General features: G+C 44.5%; 1 protein-coding gene and 1 long non-coding RNA gene across 4 annotated transcripts in view; one reads left to right on the plus strand and one right to left on the minus strand.

The window, feature by feature from the left end:
* TWF2 (twinfilin actin binding protein 2) overlaps positions 1–25785 on the plus strand; it is a 59254-nt gene that overhangs the window by 20044 nt on the left and 13425 nt on the right. For all 3 annotated transcript variants that reach the window (XM_079967242.1, XM_079967243.1, XM_079967244.1), the window contains exons 3-5: positions 14089–14267; positions 17380–17475; positions 20950–21054. In XM_079967242.1, the coding sequence (XP_079823368.1) occupies positions 14089–14267; positions 17380–17475; positions 20950–21054 (380 nt within the window). The remainder of the gene's footprint in view (positions 1–14088; positions 14268–17379; positions 17476–20949; positions 21055–25785) is intronic.
* LOC307211036 lies at positions 12462–25778 on the minus strand. The gene is made up of 2 exons (XR_013836253.1): positions 22314–25778; positions 12462–12896 (listed from the first exon to the last, which is right to left on the minus strand). It is a non-coding gene; the product is annotated as an uncharacterized lncRNA (long non-coding RNA).

Raw genomic sequence — 25785 nt, forward strand, 5'->3', positions numbered from 1 at the left:
TCCGCATCCTTTGTGCTGACTCTCCTGGAAAGATAGCTCAGAATCAGTCTCCAAATATTTCCCTTTTAAAAGCTAGTTTTTGGATTGGCTTACTAAAATACAAGCTTGTCAAGGACAAGGCTAGACTACAGTCTTTCTCTGTGACTTACTAGTGTACTGTATGGAGGTAATATTTTGGCTGAAGAAGCGTTAATTTATATGAACTTGCAGCTTCAGGTGGGATGGTCCACATACAAGTTTTATCCCTCAGCGAGAAGTAGCTTTTGTTTTTCCCAGCAAGTGATGTGTGCAACTTCTTGCTTACTAGATATCAGTTACATTCCAATGGGAAGTCATTCCCTTCTCTGCTCTCACTATTTTCTTCTCCTCTTTTTCCTGCCACTGCCCACCAGCTGTTTCTTCCAATTTAGTTTTATTATCTCCATGACTCTCACATGCTGGTGACTCTCATCAGCTGATGAGAATTGGGATGGTGAGATTAGTGCATGAATATGGACTGGTCAGGGGTTTTCCAGGCAAGAAGATTAGTTATGTCTAAGGTAAAAGGTAAAGGACCCCTGGATGGTTAAGTCCAGTCAAAGGAAACTATGGGGTTGTGGCGCTCATCTCGCTTTCAGGCCGAGGGAACCGGCATTTGTCCACAGACAGCTTTCTGGGTCATGTGGCCAGCATGACTAAACTGCTTCTGGTGCAATGGAACTTCGTGACAGAAACCAGAGTGCACGGAAACACTGTTTACCTTCCCACCACAGCAGTACCTATTAATCTACTCACACTGGCATGCTTTCAAACTGCTAGGTTGGTAGAAGCTGGGACATGACAACAGGAGCTCACTCCATCACAGGGATTTGAACCACCAACCTTCTGATCAGCAAGCCCAAGAGGCTCAGTGGTTTAGACCACAGTGCCACCCGCATCCCTAGTTGTGTCTACAGCTAAATAAATACTCATGATCCAAATATCTGAATTGTTAGATGGCTCCCATGAAAATTTGTACCACTAATGTAGCCAACTAATTGTCTTTGGTAGTCTCCAAATCTACTTGAGCTTATCCAGCAGTTCAGGAAAGATCATAGAATCATAGAGTTGGAAGAGACCACAAGGGCCATCGAGTCCAACTCCCTGCCAAGCAGGATGGAGATCTTGTGGTTAGTCGAAAGTTAATAGCATTTCATTGCTGCTCCCACTTGAGTCACTGGCCTTGGGAAGGTAATCTGAAGTATGCTTCTGCTTCTAGAATTTTCCAGAAGAGGACTGTGGAACTTGTGGTTGATTACTTTGTGTGGAAAAACTGTGCGGTGCTTCAATTTCATGATCTTTAGAAAGATTATGCCTCCTAAGAAGCTTACTAGGATGAATCCTTGCATGTCTATGTATCTGTCTGTCTATCTATTTATCTAACAATTATTCTGTATATGAGAAACATGCCCTCTCTTTCCTCCCAGCATAGGTGATTCAGTGTTAGGCTTTTTAGAACTAGTGAATACTCATGGATGGATGCGGCATAGGAATCTGCACACTTAGTCATGGCTGACTTGAGGTATATTTATATATGTGACGCGTTGCTGTAAAACTTGAGGGAGGCCTGCATAAAAGGAATTTTCCTCTTGAGTCTTTCCGTCTTCTATATTTGGTAAAGAGCAGTTGCCAGGGGCACCAAGGATGACTCCGTGGGAGAGAGGAGAATAAAATCATTAACTTTGTTTCAGAGATTCTGTACTCTTTAGTAGTGAGGAAAGAGGAAGAAGGTTTTTTTAAAGCAAACTTTTTTTCTGCCTGGGAAGGGGTTGGATTTTTTTACAGAGGACCTTCCTGGGGACCTCATACGGGTGGTAGGCAGCGCCAGATGCAAAAGTAGGGAGAACAGCAGGTGTGACTCTTCCTCTTGTGTAGTTGTGCTATATCCCAGCCACACAGTCCAGAGGTTTCTGCCTACACACACCTCTCTACCTTCCATCCAGGTGAAGAAGAGGCATCATCACAGTTCAGACACATTCCCCCTGCACTATTCTTTCATTATGTGGGGGATGCATCAAAATCCCTGTCTTCTGCACTATCCATGACAGCAGGATTCTTTTCGTGCAAAATAGTCTGGCCCAACAGATGAGAACATTTTCTGCAGTGTACTTGTAAGAGCAGGAACTTTCTTGTTTACTGACTCATGCCAGATTTTTATTTTTATTTTACTTGAAGCTTTCTCCTTTGCTGCCGCCGGCTCTCTTCTCATTCCTCGGGCCTCCTGTTGCTCAATATCGCAGTGCTTCTTGACTCATTCCCTAAGCCACATAAGACTTTTTGATGCTTTTCTTGTCCTCGCTGCTGCTGCTGCTTTTTTTCTTCTTCTTCTCATTTTGATGCAACTGCTTCTAATGATGGTATCTCCGGGTTTTGGGAAGCAACTTGAAAATGGCCTGGTGTGCATTAAGAGTATTATGGATGACCCCTGAAATGCAGCACTGCAAAAATAATTTTTTTGGAAATAATTTACATTTCCTCTCAGAGTGTATGTGAATATTCAAAGGTACTTTAGCAGAGCAGAAAAGCAGATGTACTAGTAACAAGAGAAGGAGCTCTGAAAGAATGGTTTGCATGAAATGAGGTTTTAATGGCTGCTGGGGGGGGGCAATCATATTTTTTTCCAGTTCTAGAATGGAAAGTCCCAGTCTTTACGACCTTTCTATGACTTGGCTTGAAGGAAGGATTGATCTTTTGGGCATCTTTCTAAATGGCAGTGCAATGATCTCCTTAAAAGCAGCCACAGATTTCACAATTCTCTTTGGTCATTTCAAATGTATTTATAGCATGTCAGTTTCTTATGGAAGACCCCACTTGTGAAATAAATGGTTTTAAATCTTTGGTTTTCAGCACTTAAAAATATGTAATGAGCTTCTGTGATGCCCACAAAGTTCAGTGTGAAATCTACTGTCCCCACCCCACCCCCAGTCCATGTTGTTTGGCATTGCCTGTCCCCCAGCAGATTTGCTCCTGGGCTCCTTGCATTCAGGACTTCCGTCCAGCAATAGCTTTTTGCCACAGAGATACAGTAAAGGTCACAGGAACGTAAGAAGTTCCTTTAAACCAATTGGGCTACCCAGCTCAACACCAACTGACAGTGGCTTGTCAGGGTTTCCTGAAGAAGCTTTTCCCAGCCCTGCCTGGAGACACAAGGGATTGAACATGAAACTTTTTTTGGGAAAATCTTTTTAGGGACACTTAGGCAGCTCTCAAAAAGTGTCTGTGTGAACAGCACTTACAATGCTGGGTGGTGTGGGGTTTTTTTGCCAGGTGACGGTTAAGGAATACAGTTTATATCATTTACAGTGAACATCTTTTTGGTAGAGCTTGTATTCCAGCTGTGTCCTATGTAGACTTATTCCAGTGGAATAGTTTAGCAGTCACTGCAGACAAACGGAAGCGGCAACCTCTTTACATGCAGGGAAGTAAAACCCACTGAACCCAGTGAGCCTTATTTCAGGGAAGACATCCAAAGTTTTGCACTGTAAGGTACTTAGAAGGCTGTTTGACTAAACAAGGAAAGGCTCTCTTGGGCATTTCTCTTCCTGCCCTTGCTAATATCCCACACTCACGCTAGTGTAAAATTATCCTGCTCACTATCCTAGCATCGCCTATCCTGCGCTCTATTTGTGAGGCAAGTTATTTATTCTCTAAATGCATAAACTATCGTTGGGTGTAAAAGTTTAGGTTTGCTAAAGAAGCCAGCCTTCCCCTTGGCAGACTGAATGATTCCAAAATGAAGGGTATGGCTTTAAGACTCCTCTCCTCCAACCACAGTGCTAAGCTGGGAAATATGCCTTCCAGTTACCTCAGAAGCATCTCTTCTAGGAAAAGAAAAAAGGAAAAAGAAGGAAGCAATTTTGAGCAAAGATGGTAAAGAAGAGCATTTCACGTGTTTCAGGTGCGAAGAACCTTTGGTCCTTCAGATGTTGTTGCTATTGCTACTACTGATTTACTAAACACCTTCTAAATCACCATCTCACGTAAGATAATTAAAAAACAGTTGAAAACACAAAAGCAGCAAACACTGTTAAAACAAGGCAAAAACAGTAAGAAGTAGACGCTTGTGGTAAAAACCTCATAATCCAGCTGGGAAAGCCAAAGTCAGAACATAAATGACTTCAATTGATTCCAGAAAGTGCAGACAGCTGGCCACTGTTATATCTCGACAGGGATGCCATTCCACAGAAGAGGGGCAGCTGCGCTAAAAGCCCTGCTCTGAATTACTGTGGAGGAGGCTTCTGAGCACTTTGTAACCTGCAGGAGAAATTTCACCACAGACCTTAGCAATCTACTGGATGGATAAGGGATAAGACAGCCTCTCACGTAACCTGGTCCAGAGCTATGTAGGGCCTTATACCTTAAACTGGGCCTCATAGCAGATAGGCAGCCAGTGCAAATCCTGCAAGCACAGTGTTACATCGTCTTCTCCCACAAACAACCTAGTTGCTATGCTGTGCATCTGATCAAGAACCAAGGTAGCCCCACATACAGTGCATTGCAGCAATCCAATTGTGAGGTTACCACGTTTGCTCCCATCAGTGCAATTATGGCTAGTGGCCAGGGATGATGAGAGTTGTAGTTCAGCAACATCTGGCGCTCCAGAGGTTCCCCATGCCTGATGTATATGGTTTGCTTTTTTACTTGTTGGGTAAAACAAATCCAGGATTTGCTGGGATCAGATCATGCTTGTGACATGAAGGATGAGGACTACTGCTTCCTTTCTCCCCTTGTTGGATACACCACCCCTTCCATTTTTTGGATGCAGCCGCTATCATTTTGTTAATTAAACCTGGATGCAAGCACTGAGGAAGGGGGCGGAGGGAGCTTGTGGCCCCCTTGCTTTTCTCCCAGCTGCTAAACTATGGCTTAGCAAACTGGGAATTGAGCATCCAAGCCTGCCCACTGTGTGTTCTTCCTTTTCTGCACTTGCATGCAGAGGTGTGATTCCTTTCACCTCTCTCAAACCCCTGCCAAATAGCTTTATTACTTAACTTGAATTATGAGGCCTAATTTAACTACTATTCTAGGCAGTGATGATAGCATGTTAGGGGTTTGTGACTGAAATCCTAGTTGGAACATGACAGTAGCTATGCAGAATGCAACATGGATAAGCAATTTGAATTTGCCTGCTGTCAAGTTAAAACTGAGTTGGAGAGAGTGCAAACTGTGCCCCTCTTCTCTCTGTTTATAATTTTATAGACTTTATAATGGTTTCCCCCCCTTAGTTCTCTCCTAAAGGTTTCAGGCTTTTCAATCTTCCCTCCTAGGAAGAGTGTCCCATCCCTTTTACTGCTTTAATTAAACTTTCCTTTATCGTTTGAGTAGTGATTGGCTTTAGTTTACATAGTGTACGGAACATGCCTGTACTGTACAGTTGCATAGAAGCATTTATAATTAATTCCTTTTATTTTTAGTGATTTTTACCTAATAAAGTCTAACATGGAAGTTGCATTTTTTTCCCGTTGTCTCTCTGCATAAGGTTGATATTTCGAGTGAGCTTTCCATTAATGACCCAGATACCTCATTTCTTGCTGACCCAATTTAGATCCCTAAGTAGTGCCTATGTAGCAACAGGAGCATTTTCCCCTAATGCGTATCACTTACAGGAAATCTCATTTGCCGTTCCGTTGCACTTTCAACTGGTTTAAAGACCTGCCCTCCTGAAGAAAAGAATAACGTTGTGCTTTGATAGTTCTCATAGTCAGTCTCGCCAAGAACACCCTGAAGGCCTGTGCTTGAAAATACAATCCGCTTATTCCATTGTGCTCTTCACCTTAGACTGCTGGGTTACTGGATTACTATCCCGGAGCCCTAACAAGAGGATGAAACTGTGAATCACAGTAATTGATATCGGGCCTGGTGCCAGCAGTCAGCCAGACTGGACACTGCCGGGACTCACCTGCAACCCCCTTGCTCACTGCCTTTATAAACAGCCTCTTTTTAGCAGCTGGCTACCTCACCCAGAATGCCTGGCTCTGAGAGGGAGACCCCTGGCCTTCTCCCAGGGTCCTGATGGCAGAGAAGGGGCCAGCGCTGCTGCTGCTATTGTGGTGGCAAATAATTTTTTTAAAAAAAATTTAAGTAACAAAGCGGGGAGGAGAATTGGTGGCACTGTTGCCACAAAGAGGAAGATTGGTCTCAGGGAGGGACATCAGCCAAAATGTACCGAGGACCTACTGCCGTTTGGCAGTGGTCCTGATTGACGTCTTAGGCATGTTGGGAATATAAGCTTAGATTTTAAGGACCCACTTGAAAGCTGTCTTCTCTCCTTTATCCATGTGTTTTGTCGCACTTGTCAGGTTGTTGCCATGCTAGCATTTAGGGTTAATGTTCTTTGCTCATGTGACCCTGGTAGATTATTACTTGGGATTTCAGCACAACATAGGGCCCTCATGGGGTGAGTAAGCATGGAGCTTATTATAGATTTTGATGAAGTTTTGCCCTCCTGATGACTCTTCCATCTGCTGAGAGTGTGTGTGACACAGATCAAACATTTATTAGAAAATGGGACGTGTACAAAAAAAATTTTCTTAAGGACTATTGTAAGTGGCAGGCCTTGAATGACTTTTGTGGCATGATGGATAATTAGAAGAGAATATATTACTGATGAAAATTAACAAAAGAAAATGAAAACAAACAGTGTGCTAGATAGATTAAGTGGTAGATGCATGATGGGGATAGAAATGCAAGAAGAACTTATTGTGATATGATGTAACAAATATTACCACTTTCTTTTCTTTCTTCTGGACAAATCTTTTGTTTGTTGTTTCCTTTTAGTTTCAATAAAGCATTTAATAATGATAAAAAAGAATATGTGTGTGATATCATATAGGTTGGGCTATGACCAGTTATTGACAAGCTTTATTAACTAATCAGCTATTTAGTTTTTATTTTGTTTGCTAGATGGCTGAGTAGAGAGGGAGATGGGAGGTTTTTTATTTGTGTTGAGTAGGGAACGGGGTGGGGGGTGGGGGGTGGTCCCCTTCTATTTCATACTAGGGTACAGAGATGGCATGAATGGCAGAAATATCTGCCTCTCCTCAAGCCATCTTGTATATGAACGGTGTTGGTAGGCAGGCAGCATGTGAGCTGAAGACTTGCTCTTGCATCCTTCCTGAGGCACATAGAACAGACACACCAGAGCTATGTAGCTGGGTAGTTTAAAAAAGTATTCTTCTTTATAGCAGTTTTATGTCTAGAATGATCAGGTCTTTCCTATTGCCACAGCCCTGAATAATGTTTGTTATTTCTAATCTCGGTGCTTTTAAGAATTAATCTCTTAACTTCCCTTTGAACCTCAAGGTCAGGGTGTGCCCAGTGTAGCTTTAGCTTCTAGCACAGTAACAAAGTCTGCCTGTGGCTTGTAGATTGGAAGGGCTGTGGTTCCAAACTGAGAAAGAAGTTCCTGGGTATCTGCAGAGTGAAGTGAGTCACAAAAGCTTGTATTGGTTCCAGTGGAGGTTAGAACTTAAATCCAGTCTTTTGAATCTTTACAAAAACCTTAAAAAGTGTAAAGTGGGAGCAGTGGGAGTTGGGATGGGGGCGGTAATGCCACTACCAGGGTGCCAAGTTAAATGGCAGGAGATCCAAACTGCGGGAGGCAGTGGAAAACAGGAGTGCCTGGCGTACTCTGGTCCATGGGGTCACGAAGAGTCGGAGACGGCTAAATGAATAACAACAACAACAACAAAGGTGAAAGCCGGATTGTGAAAGCAGTAAGCCATATGGCAAGAAATGCACCAATGTGGGTAGTGGCTGTTAAATCCGAAACCTGAGTGTGACCAGAAGTGTTAGAGACACTCAGATCTCTGCAGAACCACCTCCCCCCCCCCCCGAAATGAGCTATAGTTCTTATGCTTTTTGAACAAGCTATGTTCATGCCTTTTGTACACGCCTAACAAATGATAACTTGACGGGGTCTCTACCCTGATTCACAGCCACTTCCTACTTTGCACACTGAATCTGTCAGCAATCAAGTGTTCAGCAAATCTGGCTTTACAGTGCAGTGCCTTCTGCTGTGTTTCGTTTTTCCATTTTAGTATGGTTAACTGAGAACACCAGCTCTCCACACCCCAAAGTCTATACAGGAAGTAAGAGTTCCTTTTGGCTCAGTCTGTCATTCTTCGATTTGCAGAACAGAAGAGCAACGAGCAGCTTAATTCAGGTTTAAGAAGCAGAGCAGCCTTCTGTTGACTGGTGGCAGATAAGAGCATAAGAAGAGAGAGCCCTGCTGAATCAGGCCACCTAATCCAGTTGCCTATAGGAAGTCTGTAAACAGACCTTGAGTGCATTGTGGGTAGTAGCCACCCTCCATAAATTTGTCTCACACTCTTTTAAAGCCATCCAAGTCAGTGACCATCATTATATCTGGTGGGAGCAAATTCCACTGTGTGAAGAAGTACGTCTTTTTTTACATCCTAAATATTCCAACATTCAATTTCATTGGATGGTGCTGGGTTCTGGTATTGTACAAGAGGGGGAAAAACTTCTCCTGAACCTTTTCCAGATTTACAATATCCTCCTTGCGATGAGGGGACCAGAACTGTAGGTGTGGTTTTAATCAACTCGTTTGAGTATCTGTGTCTTGTGGCTAACCCCAAACTACAAAGGCACACTGGCAAATCTAAAAATACCTGCTTCTTTGGGGTGGGGTGGGGTTGAAAAATAGTGGCAATAAGTGTTTCTGATTGGTGTTGGGCCAGCTGAGAGGTACCCAACTGTACATTTCTATATATCTCCAGCCAGTCACTTTCTCTCCTGTAGATGCTTGATTTCTGGGCAATTTCTTCGTTTGCCTCAGACAGTAAGCAAATGTGTTGTAGTGTAAATTGAGAGATCATGAAAAGAAAAGTGATTTTACCATGGATAATAAGGGGTACCAAGATGGTGCCCTCAATATATTGTTGGACTGTAGTTCATCTGTTTCTACTGGTGGAATAAGCATTGATGGTATCATTCTGCACTCCTGAGTACAACAGTGGTCTCCACTATGGTAAAGTCTCGCTTCCCCAGACAATCTTCTCTTTGTTGACAAGAAGCCAGTGTATCAACCCTGACTCCCTCCAGTCATTAGCATCGGGAGGAGAGGGGGATTGTGCTCTAAATCAGCAAAGCAAAATGTTAATGTATCCTGCTTAAGACAATTCTTCTTTTAACAAAGAGCCAGGTAATAAAAAAGACAGCAGATCTGAATGTTAACAACCAGCCACAGCACCTTTACACCCTGTGACGTAAAGTACAAAAAAGGGTTGCCTAAGTGTTTCATAACTACACCTCTGTCTGCTTGCGGTTTCTGCAAGGTTACTTGCCAGTTTCCTGACTTAGATCTTGGAACTTGCTGGTGATGCAACTTGCATCTTTAGTCGATAAATACAATAATGCAAAAAAAGATGTTTCAGTGAAGAACAGATTCAAACCCAAGGCCTCCTTTTGCTGATCACCTCCCTCTTTTACCCCTCTTTTTCTTTTCTGTAACAACAGGGTTACTTATTAGAAAAGAAAGATGGTTGCATATTAGAAGGGAGTGGAGCATGTAGCTGTGACTCCAGGTGAGCTAGCCTTAGCTCAGGCTTGAAAATAGCCACTTGCCTCGTTGCCTGTGGTGAGTCAGGATTACCTCCAGGCAGGAAATCTTTCTGTGCTTGCCCATATGTGCACAGTGTATGCAGCCTTGACTCCAGTCTCTGATTCCTTTTGGAAAGGGATATGCTTGACATGCAGAAGTTAATGGGAAAGACTGGCTGCCTGAGACTTCGAAGGGCTTCTCCTGTTGGAGTAGGCAAAGGGCTAGGCTGGATTAATGGTCTGACTTGGTATGAAGCAGCTTGCAGCGCGTATGGCAGGTTCATTCCCAATGTCATGTGGCAGAGTCCATAGGTTTTCACTCTGAACAGCAATGATTCCTCTGGAAAGTGGTGGCTGCCTGCTTTCGATGAAATAATATGTTGTCGAAAGGGTGGAACTTAGTGGAAGGGGAATTTGTGTGAAGGGGCTTGCGCAGATTGCAGGAGGTCAGCAGCATTCTGGCATGGTCCCTGTTGTAACATGACCGAACAGGTTTTTTAAAAAAGGCCACATGTGTTGGCTGCCTGACCTGCTGCTGTTCAAGCTGTTGCATTGTTTGTTTGTGACACATTCTTGTTTTCCTATTGTTTGCAGAGAATTAGAGAGACAATTCAGGGTTTGTGTGAGGATTCCTGAAAGTGTATTCCCTGACTTCTCATCTTCAGATTGACTGATCATTGACAGGCCAAGATCAGGCACATATTTGAAGGCCTGGTTTGTTGTTTCATTGTTTGTACACATGTGGTCTGAAGGCACTTGAGGTCACCACTTGCTGTGGTCAAGCAGGCCTGGCTTATGCCTGGATGGGAGGCTGGTTGGGAACCATATGCATGCTGCCTTGGGTTCTGTGATGGAGAAAGGGCAGGGTAGAAATGTAAGCAAATAAACAAATGTTTGAAACAGGATGGGCCACCTCCAGACAAACAGAAAAGCATTGTGGGCATACACTGGGAAGCGACAATGGACTGTGGCTCCCTGGGAACCTTTAGTCGTGTGGTAGGCCACCAATATTCCCAAGTGGTGTAGTTGTAGATGATCCATAATGCATCATATTTCCCAGTGTGCAATTTGCTTCTCCATCGTGATGTCATTTCTTGCTTGAGTGGGCAGTTCCTGATTTGTAATGTATCTGCAGTGCATCTATGTTTATTCCCATAATGTTAAATGGGCATGTGTACCTTTGCATACCTGTGTGTGTGTGTGTTTAAGGAGTAAAAGAGAAAGGCAGGAGGATAGACAGAGGCATCGTGACTGGTAATAATTCTATCTATCAAAACTAATGGTGGAAAGTTTTTTAGGTCTTTAAGAAGGTTCAAATTTGTGTGCAAGGAAATCTAGAAACAGAGCATTAAACTAGGGATGCTGAGTTATATGGCTGTTCATTGGAGGTTCTCCAGCCACCTCCTAACAAACAAACAAAACTGGTTAGATTGGATGCACTCCAAATTAGAATTTTCATTTAGTTCATTAATAATTGCTCCTTTCATTTCACCATCAACTTTATACATATTTCCATTTCAGAAACATGGGTCCACCATATCATGTGCTGGCCATTGATGGTTTGCATTGCTGCTTCATTGTGGGATCAAGGGTTGTGGCAAACTTGTCAGAACAGGAAACTGTAGAAGTGCATCACACAGTGTTTCGCAAAGATAATTGAACCACAAAGTTGTGTGTGTGTAGCTGGATGCATCATTCCTCGGGAGGTCATATTAGGATTTATCTTTGATTGAACTGCAATATTTACTTACCTTTTCAGTCAGTTTTTAAGCAGCAGACTGAAAGCTCTCAGATGGTTAAATCGACTTTCCGTAAAAGCAAAAACTTGCTAAGGTGGCATAAATAGCAGTAAATGAAAGGGCAGGAAATAACTGCTAGCTGAGGGCATGTTTTGCATCCTACAGGGAAGTGGACATTTCCGGGGCTGTCTCCGCAGCCTGAGTGACACCCACAGTGACACCCACATTCCTAATTTCTCTCTTCCCCACCCCCCTTTTTTTGCTGACCTGAAACTACAGGGGATAGCTTTATAAGCACAAGAATGGTCGAGGAGATTTGGCAAGCAGGCAGAAGGCCTGGGTGGCTCTAGCCTAGGGGCATGGGACTTCAGGCCTTGCAGATGTTTCAGGACTCCAACTCCCATTAGCCCCAGCCAGCATGGCTGGTGGTCAGGGATGATGGGAGCTGTTGACCAGCAACATCTGGGCCTCAAGTTGGCCACCTCTGTGTTGAAACAGAAACATTTTGTTATGTTTTTATGAGGTTGAGTTCTGGCAGAGGTCCTTGTGACCTTCTTGGCCCCTTTTTTGTTTCTGTTTATCATGAGTGAGTCGGAGAGCAAGTTAACATGGGCACTCGAGGGTTCCTGAAAAACATAGCCCTTGGGAAATGGGTCTGCAGTAGAAACAAAACAAATGATGCAACAGACAGCTATCACTTACCCAGCCAAGTGGTCACTGTCTCAGGGCCTGAAGTGCTTTCATATTTTCTGCCTAACTCAGTAGCTCTGATTATAGGCTGATAGGTACATTCAGAGTAATCACATCCTTTACCCCTCTGGGATCTTGCTTTGCCTTCTCCCTGATGTAGAAATCTAGCCCAAGCAGAAAGGTTTTCTGTTTCCCCCCAACATAAAATCCCATGAAGCTGCCTTATATTGGAGCCAACTGTTGTCCCATGTACTGGACAGTCTATCCTGATTAGAAGGTCTCAGGCACACAGGTATTTTCCCTACCCAATACTCTTAAGTAGAGGTGTTAGATTTGAACCTGACACTTTCTGCATGTAGCAAAGCAAGTCATGACTCAGAGTATTAGTGTTCCCTTTGTCGGTGGCAAAGTCTCTAGGCCGGGCTTCTTTTTTATACACATACATAGGAGCTGGTTTCATTATGTAATCTATAGGACTGCCAGGTTATTATCATTGCCAGATGGCCCTTTGTATTTCAAAAGGGATTGTCCATAACCTTACAGCTGTGTCAACATAAAATGGGTGTTCCAATATATGCTGAGAAGAAACACAGGCAGGGATGGGTCTCGCTTTTGAAAACTCTTGCCCTGCCAGAGTTGCAGTCTGACAGCAGCATGCTGGGGTTGGGGGAAGAGGGAGGCACACGGTCCTTGCGCTTTCTGCATCTCTTCTGTGCCCCTTCCAATCTCTTCTGTAACCTTATGCAGTCCGTTCAAGAGGCACTTCCATGAACAGATTTCCCCCCTCAGTTCCGTGATGGAGAATAAGGGTGTTGTTCTCAACAGTGAAGGAGAGCGGCTCTAGGATCACAGGTCTGCCATTCCTGCTGTGTTCCTAGAGTTGTGCTCTTGGGGGTGAAGAAGACCAATACATAATGCAGACGTTCTGTCTTTGCACCCAACTCCTTTTATTTTTCCATAACCCATGAAACAGAACTATCGCCTCTTTTCAACCATAGGGAACGTGGCAGAACTTTTTGCCCACAAAGTGCTCAGATCTGTCTCTCTGACCAAAAAGAGTGAGCAGGGGTTCTCAGAAGGAAGGAAAGCCAAGATGCTTGTAATTGCAACCAAGGAGGACTGCCTGCCTAGGGCCTGAACTGCCCTGCCCTTGCCTCCTTCCACTTGGCCTGACAGACTTCACAAGGACTGTGGCTGCTGCTTAGCACCGAGGACTCCTCTTTTCAACTGTTCTTAATTTTTATCTGTGTTGTTTTAAATGAGACCATATTGGCTGTAAGCACCCTGCCTTACTGTTCCTTTCCCATCTGGCCTGGGAGAGTGGAGTGCTGACTGACTCCAGCTACAAAAGCTGAGGCTGTTGAACAGATTCTTGGGCTGGAGTATTGTTTACGGGGAGTTGAGACAGCTGTTGCTGTTATTGATGTTGTTGTATCTTTAGTTTCAGATCTTATGATTTATGTGGAAATTGTTTCCATTAAGTTGTGTACTTTTTGATGCATTTTATTTATTGTTTATGACTTCTGTTATGTTTGTAATTATGTAAATCTTGTCATGTTGTAAGCTGCCTTGAGCATAGCTTCAACAAATGATGATGATGATGATGATGATGATGATGATGATGAACCAAGCATGTGTGGGCCTTACCAAAGAATCTGGGTTGGCGGGAGAAGGTGGCAAGTTCCTCACCCTTGATTTAGAACAGGCCTGGGTGGCCCAACTGCAGCCCCCCAGACCTCCCAGCCTCCCTCCAGCTCTCTTCATCACACCCTCCTCAGGTGCTTTTGCCTGGCTAGAATGCATCCTTGATAATTTTCCTCTCTCTTTTTGGCAGGGTGGGTAGGCAGGTGTAGAAACTTTTGGCTTGCATGGCTGAGATGTATACAGCCCACTGTACAAAGACAAAGGCTCTGCCCTCCACTGTCCTGTAACCTCCAGAAAGTTGCCTGCATGTGGTTCTGGGGCTGCAAAAGGTTCCTTGAGCCCTGGTTGTAAATGACCGATGCTGCGTTTAAGTGCCGCATCTTTTTGCTGACAGTTCTTTTTTTTTCTCTGCCCTGCCCCATCCAACTTGCAGAGCAGTTGGTGCTTGGAGCCTACAAAGAACTGTCTCGACGTTGGGATAAGGACTACGACTCCTTTGTGCTGCCGCTGCTGGATGAGCTGCAGCCATGCTACATCCTCTACCGCCTGGACACCCAGAATGCACAGGGCTACGAGTGGCTCTTCATCTCCTGGTCTCCTGACAACTCTCCTGTAAGCCTCTGCTTTGGTTCTGCTTGACTTTCGCCTCCTAGGGCTCAGAGCTGAAGTGGCATGGGTAGCTGGTTTATGCAGTGGGTTGTAGGTGAAAAGGCAGGTCCTGTTCCCTGCTGGGAAGAGGATCGTGCAGCCAATGCAAGACTGAACACGGTCCTTCCGCCCACCAGCTGACGTCACCAGTGATGAGCAGGCGGGCACAGTTTGGGGAACATGGCCTAGAGGGCTATGATCAGCCCATAGGCCAGGGGTTCCCTCCCCCTGGTTTAATATCATGTGGAAATTGGAGGTGATTCTTTCTCATCATGTTTAGGCATTCATTCAAAACAGACTTCAAAGAACAGTCAAATGGACCATCACTTGATAAAAAAAACCCCTACAAACAGAGATGATAACCTTAGGGACTTAACGTATCCTATTGTTTCATCATATAATATTTCTGTGGACAAGGGTAAATACGGAGGGTTGTACTTCTGCCATTTACACATTCTTGCATTCCCAGGCATTTGTGTTGTGAACTACTCTGAAAGAATCTTGCAGAATTCTTGCTCCTATAATCTCTGCTCTTATTAGACTAGCATGCCATCTGGAGGCCAACAGAGGCAATGTTTTAACGTGGCTTGTCATTTCTGTGAGAAGTGCTCCCATTCTTTTTCCCTAGCTCTTTCCCAGATCACCCCAGGTTTCTTTAAAGGATCATCAGCTAAATCAGTGGAAACATTCTCCTCTGTTTATGTATTGAATGCATTTCTATGCCACCCTTCATCAAAAAATCATTACAGGGCAGGTTACAATAAAAATTGGTAAAAACACAATTTGTACACTTAAGCCAACAATTTAAACACCAGAGCCAGCTGAAATAAGACAGCCTTTTTAAAACACCTGTTTGCAAAACTCCACCTAAAAGCTCACTCCCCTACAAAAGCCTGGGGTGAATAGGTATGTTTTTAGACGGTGGCAGAAAGCAAGGTACGTATGGTGGCACCAGCCATATCTCAGGAGGGAAGGAGTTCCACAGCTGCTGAAGAAGTAACACCACAAGTAAAGCCCTGACCCTGGTCACCACACACACAAGGAAGGGCAGTATAAACAAATAAAACACAGACCACACATTACTCTAAAATTGTTTTTGCATAGTTAAAACCTTCGATGGCTAGAATATGGAGGGGTTGTGTGGAGATTGACACCGCCAGAATTCTGTCTATAGTTAGCTGAAGGGGAACATATGGCGCCCATGTTTAAATCGGCACCCGTGTTTAAATCACCACCTCGTTACATTTTCTATGAAAGTGAAGTTGATAAATATTTTAATAATACAAAATCATAAAACTCCTAAATTATCCTCTCCCAACCTGTGGCCTTCAGATGTTGTTGGACTCCAGTTCCCATCAGACCCAGACAGCATAGCCAATAGTCAGGGATGATGGGAGCTGGAGTCCAGCAACATCTAAGGGGGCCTCAGGTTGGGGAAGGTTGCTGTGAATCCTTGGGGCTCCCATATGAATTTGCCTGTATTTTGAGATTTTCCGTGGTGGTTCTGATCTGGAGCCTTTTCTTCTCTTCAGTGTAGTGTATGGTTACTCTCTGGAACAAGGTCTTTTTAACAGTGGCACCAAAAATGTTGCCAGAATTGTGGAACTCCTTCCTGGGAAGTTTTACTGTGCTAACATTCAGACAGGCAGCAAAGGAGGTGCTTTTTTCAGAAGGTCTGCAGGACTGAGTTTGAGGGAATACAATAGGTGTGTCCTGCTGACTTTCTTTTTACCATTTAACTAATGAGTTACTAATTTTCTTCTGTTCTGCTTGTGGCATTTTGCCTTATTCATAGTTTAAAAAATATTTGGATTTTAAATTTGAGCTGCTTTGAAGATTTTTATTTTTAATTCAAATGGCAGAGTATAAATATTTTTATATTGAAATACAGTACGTATATTTCTGTGTCTTACCTGTGCTAACAGCATTCATACATAGCCACCAACAGTATGAGAGAGGGTCAAGGGATTTTTTCCCGTCGGCCGGGGGTGGAGGTTAACCCAAGTATCAATAAACTTGAATATTTTGCCCAGTTATTAAAACATAAAACCCTGCTAGCTGTGAAGTCAGTTAAGGTAAAAAGGTTACAGTAATAGGAACAATAGTTGCTAACCATCCCCCAAGTCCTGATGTTGAACTCTGTGATAAGATCATCCATAATACCTCCTGGGGAATAGCTGCCAGTTCAATTGACTCTGTGTAATTGCTTATATTGGCAGCCCTATAGATTTTATACTTGCAAGCCCTCACATGGTTGACTTTCTAGTCTGTCTGGATGTATTTTGGAACAGTAGTTTGAAGATGGCTATCTAAAAATATTAGCAAGGGGACATATTCCCTAATAAAGAATGTGCTCAGAACCCACAAATGTAAAACCCTGCAGTTACAGCATTCCATGACCATTGTAATTAGGAGACTACTGCATTGTGCTCTATGTAGGGCTACCTTTGAAAGTTACTTGGAAACTACAACTCATACAGAGTGTGGCAGCTAGACTATTGACTGGGAGCGGCAGCCGGGACCATATAACACCAATCCTAAAGGATCTTCACTGGCTCCCAGTACATTTCCAAGTACAATTCAAAGTGTTGGTGCTGACCTTTAAAGCCCTAAATGGCCTCGGCACTGTATGCCCTAAAGGAGCATCTCCACCCTCATCGTTCAGCCTGGACACCAACGTCCATTTCTGAGGGCCTTCTGGCGGTTCCCTCATTGTGAGCTGTGAAGTTAAAGGGAACCAAGCAGAGGGCCTTTTCGGTAGTGGTGCCTGCCCTGTTGAACACCGTCCCATCAGATGTCAGACAGATAATTCAGTATATGACTTTTAGAAAACATCTGAAGGCAGCCCTGTTTAGGGAAGTTTTTAATGGCCGATGTTTTATTGTGTTTTTAATATTGTGTTGGGAGCCACCCAGAGTTGTTGGGGCAACCCAGTCTGATAGGCTGCTGCTGCTTCTTCTTCTTCTTCTTCTTCTTCTTCTTCTTCTTCTTCTTCTTCTTCTTCTTCTTCTTCTTCTGTTTTCATAGTCATGGAATGACTTTTCCTTGTCACTGATGTTTCTCTCTGTATGTCCAGGTTAGACTGAAGATGCTCTATGCAGCAACCAGAGCAACAGTGAAGAAAGAGTTTGGAGGAGGGCATGTGAAGGACGAGCTCTTTGGAACAGTTAAGGTACGGCAATATGCAGCAGGGCCGTCAGGAAGAGCCTTAGCCATTGTTGTCTTGTACCGTGTTGCTCAGAACCTTACATCTAGAAGGCAGGCATTTTTCTGGGTCAATTTAACCCCCTCCCCCACACCCCCTTTGAGTAGTTCTTTAAGGCAGAAGAAAATCAAGTGTGTTAACAGTAGTAATAAAAGCTTTCTGGGAAACTGGAAGATGAAGCTATCAGTGGCTACTAGCCATGATGGCACTGTTTGACCTCCACTGTTATCATCATTTTTTTTTATTTGTATGCCGCCTTTCCACAGTTAAAAAAACAATGCTCAAGGCGGCTTACATCATAACAAGATTTACATAATTACAAAAGTCAAATTCAAATTCAAATTCAAAATCCTTTATTAGGCATAGCACACCACACATTAACAAACATCATATACAAACTGTATAAAACTGTATTTTACAAAAGTCATAAAAAGGTAAAGGTAAAGGTACCCCTGCCCGTATGGGCCAGTCTTGACAGACTCTGGGGTTGTGCGCCCATCTCACTTAAGAGGCCAGGGGCCAGCGCTGTCCGGAGACACTTCCGGGTCACGTGGCCAGCGTGACATCGCTGCTCTGGCCAGAGCCAGAGCCAGAGCCAGAGCCGCACACGGAAACGCCGTTTATCTTCCCGCTGGTAAGCGGTCCCTATTTATCTACTTGCACCCGGAGGTGCTTTCGAACTGCTAGGTTGGCAGGCGCTGGGACCGAGCAGCGGGAGCGCACCCCGCCGCAGGGATTCGAACCGCCGACCTTTCGATCGGCAAGCCCTAGGCGCTGAGGCTTTAACCCACAGCACCACCTGCGTCCCTATAAAAGTCATAAACAATAAATAAACCACATCAAAAAAAAATTCACAACCAAATGAGAAACAATTTCCACATAAATCAAAATCTAAAACTAAGGATACACCATTCATATCAAAGTTTAAAATGACATAGGTAAAAAAAACCTATGGCAGTATTCCTCTGGCTGTTGCTCTCATGTCCTGCTTTTGGGCTTTCCATGGGCATCAAGGTAGCTACTGTGTGAACAGGATGATGGACCTTTGGCCTGATACAACAGGTTTCTTAAGTTCTTAAACTAACTGAGATCGTCAGTGTTTCCCATTTTCCCCCACCACAGATTTATTTAATTTGTGATGATTATTATTTTTAATCCTTTTGGATCCACACTTGGTGAGGGTCAGAGTTTGGGCTGTATGGTCTTCAATAAGGCCCTGTCTCTACCTTTCCTCTCCATAATTAGAGCAGTACTCCTAGGTGGGTGGATGGATAGATGGATGAAAGACAGAAAGGAAAGGAGGTGCATAGGCTTAACATCAAGTTTGAGCACTTCCTTTTGTGTGGGTGTACTGATGTACTGATATGAAACTTGGGTAGTCCATGATTCTACACACGATGCAATAGCAAACCCTGGTTTGCTAGCCATGGTTTTCATGGCACTGTGGCTTTCTAGGAAAGCACCATAAGGTGGCAGCATTGCTCACGAAATGAGATCACACTATATTGCGTGGGAGGAATCTTGCGTTTCTGTTTGTCTGCAACCTTCAGTAGTTATATATAACTGTGAAATCCTCAAGACATGCCTGTCATTTGACAGAAAATCTAATACTAAGCCCAGTGTACTTGACCAGCTAACACTGGACAAGTTCCTCTCAGTGGTGGCATATTTATTCTTTTAAGCTATGCCTTTTACATTGAAAACATTGTGATTCTATGCTGTTAACCAGTTTGAGCATTGGCTGGTCCCCATGCCTCCAGAAGCAGAGTCAAATGTGTATGGGCTTTTTGCCAACACCTGCAATCTTCTTTCGGTGGAGGAGTCTCTGCGGTTGGCCACAGGGAAGAACTGGAAAGCTTTTGCTTCCATTTTTCTCTAAGCGCAGCCTAGCATTAGGTCTGAACCTGGGCAAACAGTAGGTTGATTTTAACTATGGTTTGCTCCAAATAAAACCAGCTTGATGAACCATGGTTTATTAAGCTGGCTTGTTTTAGAAAGCCATAGTTAAGTTGAACCACCATTTAGATTTCTATGCTTACCCTGGTTAATCAAGAACAGATGTTTCTGCACTTTTTCTCATGGATGCTCTGTGGGGGGGGGGGGAGAACACATGTGCCCGTGACTTGCACAGGTTCAGTCTTGTTGCACTACACCATGGTCTAGCATTTCATACAAATGCATTCCATGCTCTTGTTTCTGAATCGTAGTGAAACTGACCGAAGAACTCCTTTCCAGTAGCAGCTGTCAGGGCAGGGCGACATTGTTTACCTGACTTCTCAGTGGCTCATGGTGCTGCCAATTACTGAGAAGTGGAGAGCTCTGTGTAGGGGCAGTGGCCAGAGCATTGAGTCGACTCCACTGCTGCAGCCGCACTGTGCTGAGCTACCTGCTTCCTTGCCCCTCTTCTCTCAGTAACCAGGCGTCATGCACAGATTTGGGAAGCCAGGTAAGCAACACTATTCTGCCTTCACCACCTGCCAGCCACTACTGCTCCTTTTTCTTTCATCGGTTAGCAGGGGTCAGCAAACTTTTTCAGCAGGGGGCTGGTCCACTGTCCCCCAGACCTTGTGGGGGGCTGGACTATATTTGGGGGGGGGGGGATGAACAAATTACTGTGTCCCACAAATAACCCAGAGATGCATTTTAAATAAAAGCACACATTCTACTCATGTAAAAACAAGCTGGTTTTCGGACCGTCCACAGGCTGGATTGAGAAGGCGATTGGGCCGCATCTGGCCCCCAGGCCTTAGTTTGCTTACCCATGAGTTAATGCATTAAGTGCTCTTTTACCATGTTGGAAATACAGTGGTACCTTGCAAGACGAATGCCTCGTAAGACGAAAAACTCGCAAGACGAAAGAGTTTTTCGTTTTTTGAGTTGCTTTGCAAGACGGATTTCCCTATGGGCTTGCTTCGCAAGACGGAAACATCTTGCAAGTTTGTTTCCTTTGTCTTGCAAGTTTGTTTCCTTTTTCTTGAAACCTTGCATTCAGGGGGTGCAGTTGCGACTTGACTTCGAGGAGCAACTCATAGCACGCGGTGTGGTAGCCTTTTTTGAGGTTTTTGAAGACTTTGGTGATTTTTGAAGCTTTTCCAAAATCCGTGCTCCGCAAGACGAAAAAAATCGCAAGGCGAAAAAACTCGCAGAACGAATTAATTTCGTCTTGCGAGGTACCACTGTAGGTGATGGCCCCTTTTAGCGATGTGTGCTATGTTGCAGTTTTAAACGAGAGCTTGTCAAGAGCGTTGATGCTAATAGTGAGTTTCTATTTCTGGCCCTGCACACCAAAGCCAGCTGATAACATTGACCAGAGTTGCCTTTGTGTGTAAGGTTCACAGCCATTGACCCATGTAGCCCATAAGAAAATGCGCCCCCGTTCATCTCTGTTGTACTTTGAACCATATCTGTGGCTGCTACATCACCACCTCTGTCTGACTACAGGAAGACATCTCGCTCAGCGGTTACCAGAAGCACGTGTCGTCCTACTCTGCTCCGGCTCCTCTGACTGCAGCTGAACAAGAGCTCCAGCAGATCCGCATCAATGAGGTGAGAGGCAGCACATCATGGCACTGATCCAAACGATTGCTTGGTGATCCTGCCCAGCTAATCATGATTTTCCCTTGGCACTATTATGCGTCATAGAGCAAGCAGAGCGACTTCCAGTGTGCATTCTATTAGATTGAGGGATAAAGCCTTGTTGCTGGTGGCAGAGAGGGGTGGCCATAACAGTGTCCCCTCCTCCGCCACCTCTCTTTGGGCTGTGCACACTGGCTAAGGAAACTGAAAATTTGCAATACGTATTGGTTGGAAAGCTTCTCAAGGCACAAATTACTATGGGTATAGTTTCTCCTCCCGGCCTCCAAATTTCCATTCCTGTGCCATTTCCCCCTTGTAGAGTCTGTTTCTGCAGTTTCTCCTTATCTGCTTCATGCCTCGCTGTTGTGTTTTCTCAGTTGCCCACCTTTGTTGGTCCCAGAACATAGCCATATGGGGAGATGAATCCGTGCCCCCAACCAGTGCAGTTTCCGTCACAGGCGCTGTCCAGTAGGAGCTTTGCAACCACTGTGCAGCCAAATTCTACACAACAATCATGTCAGCACTAATTTAGGGCACAGCATTTAATCTGCCTGAACCAAACATGGGACAAGTGTGCTCCTGTAGCTTTCTGATGGCTTTCTGGGTTTATTCGGCCAAGATCATTTTTGGTAGTCAATCAGTTAATTCTGACTACTCTACTGAGTAGTCTCCCCGTACAGTTGTCCCTTCTCACAGCCATAATGCTGGCATCCTACTCCTGTGGGGTAAGCAGTGAAGAAGGAGAAATTAATCCTGAGAGGGGCAGGGAATTTCTGGCCCTCCAGTTGCTGCAGAATTCCCATGATCTCTGACCATTGGCCATGCTGGCTGGGGCTGATGGGAATTGGAGTCCAACAGCATCTGAAGGGAACAGGTTTCCCCATCTCTGCTTTAAGGCAATCTGAGACCTTCATGGAACTGCGGTTGATATAAATTATCAATTGGTTCAGAGCTGAGGTCCTATTCTGTGCCTGAGAGTGGGGAGTAGAATCAGATAGCCTTCCAAGGTTAAGCAAAAAATGCTATCCAAGTTAAGATGATGGCACAGCACTTTACAGGGATTTAGAAAGTTATATGGGCCATTACCTTACACAAATGCAGTAACTATTCAATAATAGAATTCTCACTTTGTATTATTTCATTATCGCCTTCACCATTTGAGTCTTCCATGCATTGTTTTCCATTGCCACTTGCTCCTTTAGTATAATATGTCTATACAGTATACAGACAGTTTTTCTGATTTGACTCTTGACAGCTCCGATCTCCCAGCCACAGATGATGGTCAGCTCAAATGGTGATTTAGCAGCTATTGGTGCAGCAGCCAGTGTTGTCGTTTGCACCGACTTAAGCCTTTGGGATGTTATCGTTCTCTCCCAGAAGGGCTAATGCAGAAGCCTGAAAACAGGCAGAAATAAATTGCTTTCAGCTGTTTCTAAAATGAGCTTATAAGTGCAGTAAGATAAACACTTAAATGTGCGGCAAACACTTTCCGGGAGACTTAACATTGTGTTTTTATAAAGGTGAGAGTGGGTGGAAAAGGGAAAGCAGGGAAGAGCCAGGAACGCCCTGTCCCCACTGCAGAAGAGGGACATGGACTGAGGTGGGGCCAGTGGTTCCCCCCAGGAATAAGCCAGAGGAATGGACAAGAGGTGTTTAAAACAACAATGGCTGCACCACATCAGTGAGATTGAGGGACATGGACTGGGGAAGAGAGTTGGTTTGGAGAAGTCATTTTTTTTTTTTTTTGTAAAAAAAGAAAGAAAAAGGTTTCTGTCTGTTAAAAAGCAGAGAATTAGAGTGGGTGGAATACAGGGGAAGGCAGGAAGGATGGCAAAGGAACACTTGCTTTGGAGTCGAGGGAGGGAGGATGTGGAAGAACTACCCCAAAAATGGATTCTCTCTAAATTTAGTTTCGTTAAGTCAGGTCTCCCAAATTCCTCTGCATTTGTTTCTGTCTTTAAGCTTCTGTCATGGTCTAAATTTAAATCATTAAAAAAATTATACCTCTTTTGCTCGGTGTTAGGAGTGCAAGAGAAGCACCAAATTGTATCGTGTTTTGCTGGAAACGCTGAAAAGGATTTGCTGTTCTGGGGGATGTTACTTGGATTGACGTTCAGCTGGTGTGGACTGGAAAAAACCAATGCAGGATAATTTCTCCCTCCCTAAACTTAGTGCTCCAAAGAGTGACTTATTTCTTGTCTGTGTTACTTGTTTGCCACACCCCCTCAGTATCTGTACTGACCACATAGAGGACCGGGATGCTAATAGTTGGGTAGCAATCTTGCCTCTAAGTTAGAGGTGGGGGTGTGCATTTTAGGCACCAAACATACAAATGTCCCTCCCTCCCACCCATTTTTCTCTAATAATCAGAGTTTACCTAGAGCTTTGTGTGTACCTGATTTCAACGTTCTGTATGTTGGGAAAGTTCCATAAATATTGAAACCAAGTGTCATTTTATGTAGACTACTGGAGCTTGCACCAAATGTTGCGGTGTGGAGTGAGCCTTTCTAGTCACAGGCTCTCTCAGGGCACTCCACTCCACCCTCGCTGCCCCCAGTTTTCTGTCTACCCCCCCCTTCCACATAGTCGGAGTAAGCATTCCAGCTGACTAAGCATGCATAATTTTGTTTGGGGATTTCCCTAGCAAGGGTTTCCTTCCCCCCACCAAATATTTTGTCATTCTGCAAACTTTTCCCCAAGCCCACTGATGTTTCTCTCTTGAGCTTGGAGAAATTGAGATCGCTCACAGTATATGCAGATAACATCCACAGCAAAGTGTTGCAGCGTGGAACGATGCTGGCCGTGCCATTCCCCCCCTCTTCTCCCCTAGTTCCTTTCCCTCCTCTCCCCATTCCATGGCCACTGAGCGTGTTTAGTTTTCATTGGGCTGTTTTTTGAGATTCACTTCCCCGCTTAAGTTTTGCACCCTTTTTTTGTACATTTGCAAACTTTTGGGGTTCACCCAGACCTGATGTTAGGTCCTTTTTTGTGCATAGATGGGGTTGTTTTGGCTGCATAAGGACTGACACTCAGAGAATGGATAAATCTGATCAACTCCACACAGCTTAGAGTTTGCCATTTTTAAAAATGCAGCTCACCCCAGCAGTTCCTGCCTTCCTCGACCCTTGTCTTTGTAATCAGCTTGCCCTGCCCATTACACTTCCACATATTGCAGAAGGCAATATCTTCAAGTATGTGCAGAAGACCATTCTTTCACCACCATTCCATCACAACCAGCCCCCTAACATATCAGACCCATGTACAAAAGATACAGCCCTACAGCCTCTTTCTGCCCACCCACCTTTCATTTCCTTGTTCAGCAAGTCAGTCGAAATTATCCCAGCCCAGTTATCACCTCTTGTTCTGCACCCTTCTCTGAATATGCATGTCGATATTTCTGCTGACAGGCGCCCAGCTCTGCCTCTGCCCATCGCCATCCCTGCACGGCTGAGTTGTTAGGACAGAGAGTCCTTCTCTGTTCAGAGCTTCTTTTTCCTGGGTCAACGTGCAGGGCCTCTGTTGTCACTGTGGCAGGAGAGATGTCAGAATTGGTTATCACCGGTGAAAGCCTAAACAGTGGCCTCTCTCCCTGCCTCCCTCACATCTCCTGACAACACAGAGAGAGTACTTTGTAGACAGAATTCGCCTGCGATTGCAACTGTTCGTGCTCCTGGTTGGATGCCATAATGCGCAAACAGAAGTAAATGAATTTTCCCTGGGCAGGCAGATACATTCTCTCTGTCCCCTTGTCCTGGGACACTCCAGAGTCTCCTGCCAGCATCAGAGGGATCAACGCCATCCTCAGCAGTTTCCACCTCCCAAACTGTTGCCCAGCTTGAGGGGGTCACAGGGGGAAGGGGCCTTCTATTAGTGGAGGGGACACCAACTGGATGCAACCCACAAGGAGCTGCTTGGTACAGAGTTGAGGCATTGCTCCGTTTTGCCTAGCAAGTCCTTGCAGCTTCTCTCCCAGCTCTTGAGCCAAGGTCTCTGCTGACCCTCTATTCGAGAGAGGAATTGAGCTTGGGAGCTTATGCGCTGTGCTGCACCACATGCTCTCCATTTGGAAAGACATTCATGCTGTTGGCCCAACTGTAAGGACAAGATATTGTTTAAAGCATCCACATTTCTGGGCTGTGGGGTTCAGAAGCTCTGATTCCATCCTCCCAGTTTTCCATTTTGGAACTGATGGTACAAAGCCAAGGGACAGTTCTCTTAAATCCCTCCTCTCATGCTCCATTTTGCCCCTTTTTTTCTAGCACTGCCAAGGATTTATTGCACCCTTGTCAAGGTGCAGGGATTGTCCCATCCAGCATGCACTTGGGTATCATTGCCTCCTGATGCATGTTAGTGAATGGAGACGCCTCTCATTAAGGACAATTCTTGCCTTGCTGCTTAATGAGACAACAGCTATGTAACCTTGCTCTGGAATGGATTTTCAGTCCAGAAACCAAGTCTCCTGTTATTCCTTAACTTGTTATTACAGAAGACAGCACTTCTGAGCACATACAGAACATCTCTCTCTTGCCACTGTGCCATCACAACTGGCCTAAGAGGTGCCTGGGTAGAAAGCCCAGGTCCAGGCAGGCTTGTGCCTTCTGTCTTGTTTTACAGAAGTAGCAATGTTCTTGTTCAGAGTTGCCTTGCTACGAGCCTTATTTTAGTTTTGTTTGATTTAAGCTGCTTTTTGCCTGTGTCTTG

This window comes from Podarcis cretensis, assembly GCF_951804945.1.
Source record: "Podarcis cretensis genome assembly, chromosome: 2".
In the NCBI taxonomy this organism is placed as follows: domain Eukaryota; kingdom Metazoa; phylum Chordata; class Lepidosauria; order Squamata; family Lacertidae; genus Podarcis; species Podarcis cretensis.